The 2,211-nt window shown below is 44.8% G+C and overlaps 1 protein-coding gene across 2 annotated transcripts in view; it reads right to left on the bottom strand.

Annotated features, from left to right (window-relative positions):
* Positions 1-2,211, bottom strand: part of BHLHE41 (basic helix-loop-helix family member e41) — an 8,398-nt gene that overhangs the window by 4,074 nt on the left and 2,113 nt on the right. For both annotated transcript variants that reach the window (XM_042470257.1, XM_042470256.1), the window contains exon 4: positions 1,635-1,746. In XM_042470257.1, the coding sequence (XP_042326191.1) occupies positions 1,635-1,746 (112 nt within the window). The remainder of the gene's footprint in view (positions 1-1,634; positions 1,747-2,211) is intronic.

Below are 2,211 nucleotides of genomic sequence, written 5' to 3'. Positions count from 1 at the left end.
ACACACACACACTTGCCCAGAAAACCCACTGACAGGGGAAGGCCAGGGCAAACCTCCTCTGAACCAACCTTGCCAAGAAAACCCCAGGTCATGGCCTTAGGGGGCCCACACAAGTCGGAAACAACTTGAAGGCACACAATAACAAGAACTAGTTAAGCACGGCATAATCTCATAAACCCCTCCAAAGAAACTTTCCCTGCGATAGCTTTGTGCTGTGTGTGTGTCGTGTGCCTGTAGGTTGTTTTTTGTGGGTTTTTTGGGCTATGTGGCCATGTCCTAGAAGAATTTATTCCTGATGTTTCGCTGGCATCTGTGGCTGGTGTCTGTGGCTGGCATCTTCAGGGAATGCTGAAGAATTTTGGGAACGCTTCCCCAATTTTGTTCCTTCAGATGTTTTGGGCTTCCATTCCCAGAATCCCTGACTCCTGTTGGCCAAACTGGCTGGGGCTTCTGGGAGCTGAAATGCAAAAAACCCTGAGGAGCAAAGTTTGGGCACCAGCACCATTCTCTGAAGATACCAGCCACTGATGCCAGCGAACGTCAGGAATAAATTCTTCTAAAACACGGCCACGTGGGCCAACCCCCCCCCCCAAAAAAAAACTATGGATGCTGGCCGTGAAAGCCTCCAACTTCACATTGCCTGTAGGTTGTTTCCGATGAACCTCTCCTGGGGTTTTCTTGACAAGGTTTAGTCAGAGGAGGTTTGCCCTTGCCTTCCCCTGAGGCTGAGAGAGTGTGACTTGCCCAAGCTCACCTAATGGGTTGTATGGCGGAGCTGAGAGTCGAACCCTGGCCTCCAGAGTTGCAGTCCAGCACTCAAACTATGCCACACTGACTCTCCATACGTTGGAAATGGCTAGGCAGCACACAATAACAACAACAAAGTGCCAAGCTTTAAAGACATTAGCTGTTAAGCAAGAAGTGTGATATATTAAAATTAAAATAAACTGCAGTGTCTGTATTTCAACTAACACATGAAGACTTGGAAGACTTAAACCATTTTGAAATACTCCCAGTCAGCACAATGGGAACTACTACTACTACTACTACACACAGAGAGACAGACACAACATTAGGCTGCACAGATGTACACTCACAAGCACACGCTCTAAAGTGTCAAAGCAAATTAGATTGTGGCTGCATCTGCACAGCAGAAACAATCCAGTTTGACAGCACTTTGACTGCCGAGGCTCAATGCTATGGAATCCTGAGAACTGTAGTTCCATGAGATACAGTATATAGCCTCCTCTGCAGATAGCTTTGGTGCCACAACAAACTATGGTTCCCCAAAGCTATCTGCAGAGGAGGCTAAATACTGTATCTCATGGAACTACAGTTCTCAGGATTCAATAGCATTGAGCCTCGGTAGTCAAAGTGCTGTCAAACTGGATTATTTCTGCTGTGCAGATGCAGCCACAATCTAATTTGCTTTGACAATGTAGAGTGTGTGTTTGTGAGTGTCCCCAAAGTCCATAGCCTTGAGCCATGGAAGTTAAAGTGGGATCAAACCGGATTAATTCCACACTGCGGATGCAGGCTGTGAACCTATCCTGAAGTCAGCAGCTTGGGAAGACTCTTTATTAGAACTGCTTCCTTTCCTCCCTTCTATTTGCCAAGCAACCTTGTTTACTTACCATTCTGCAAAGCAATGATCTTCTGGTGCTGTTGCTCTGTTAAGGCGGTTAAAGCTTTTAAGTGTTTCAAAGTTAATTCCAAAACCACAGCTTTCTCCAGATGCCCCAGTGTCTGCAAAGGAGAAAAGGGGGAAGACTTGGTTAGTCAGTGTCAGAAGGGATCCCTGGATCCTCTTTTCCAAAACTTCCCTGAATTCACTTTGAAAAGGATTTAATCATTTTGCTCTTGGTTGACTTGGTGGTGATGGTGGGGGGAATGGCACTCAAATGAAGCTTCACCAAAAGTATGGCAGTTCTGTGTGCAACTTTGGCATTTCTCTGCCCTATTTACGCATGTGCTGTCAGGTTGTTTTAAAAAAACTTCCATTGCATGCTGTAAGAGCATGATGCTTTGGATGTATGCATAAAACAGGGAATAGTTTGCAGAGTTTGCAATCCTAAAATGTAAACTTCCGGGGGGAGGGGTGTCAGTTCCAAAAGCACATTTTGAAAGCTTTTGAAAATTATTTTCAGATTAGATAGATAGATAGATAGATAGAGATAGATGATAGATAGATTAAATAGATAGATAGATAGA

The sequence above is a fragment of the Sceloporus undulatus genome, chromosome 5 (assembly GCF_019175285.1).
Source record: "Sceloporus undulatus isolate JIND9_A2432 ecotype Alabama chromosome 5, SceUnd_v1.1, whole genome shotgun sequence".
NCBI classification, from domain to species: domain Eukaryota; kingdom Metazoa; phylum Chordata; class Lepidosauria; order Squamata; family Phrynosomatidae; genus Sceloporus; species Sceloporus undulatus.
This window is presented reverse-complemented; position numbering and strand designations above follow the sequence as displayed.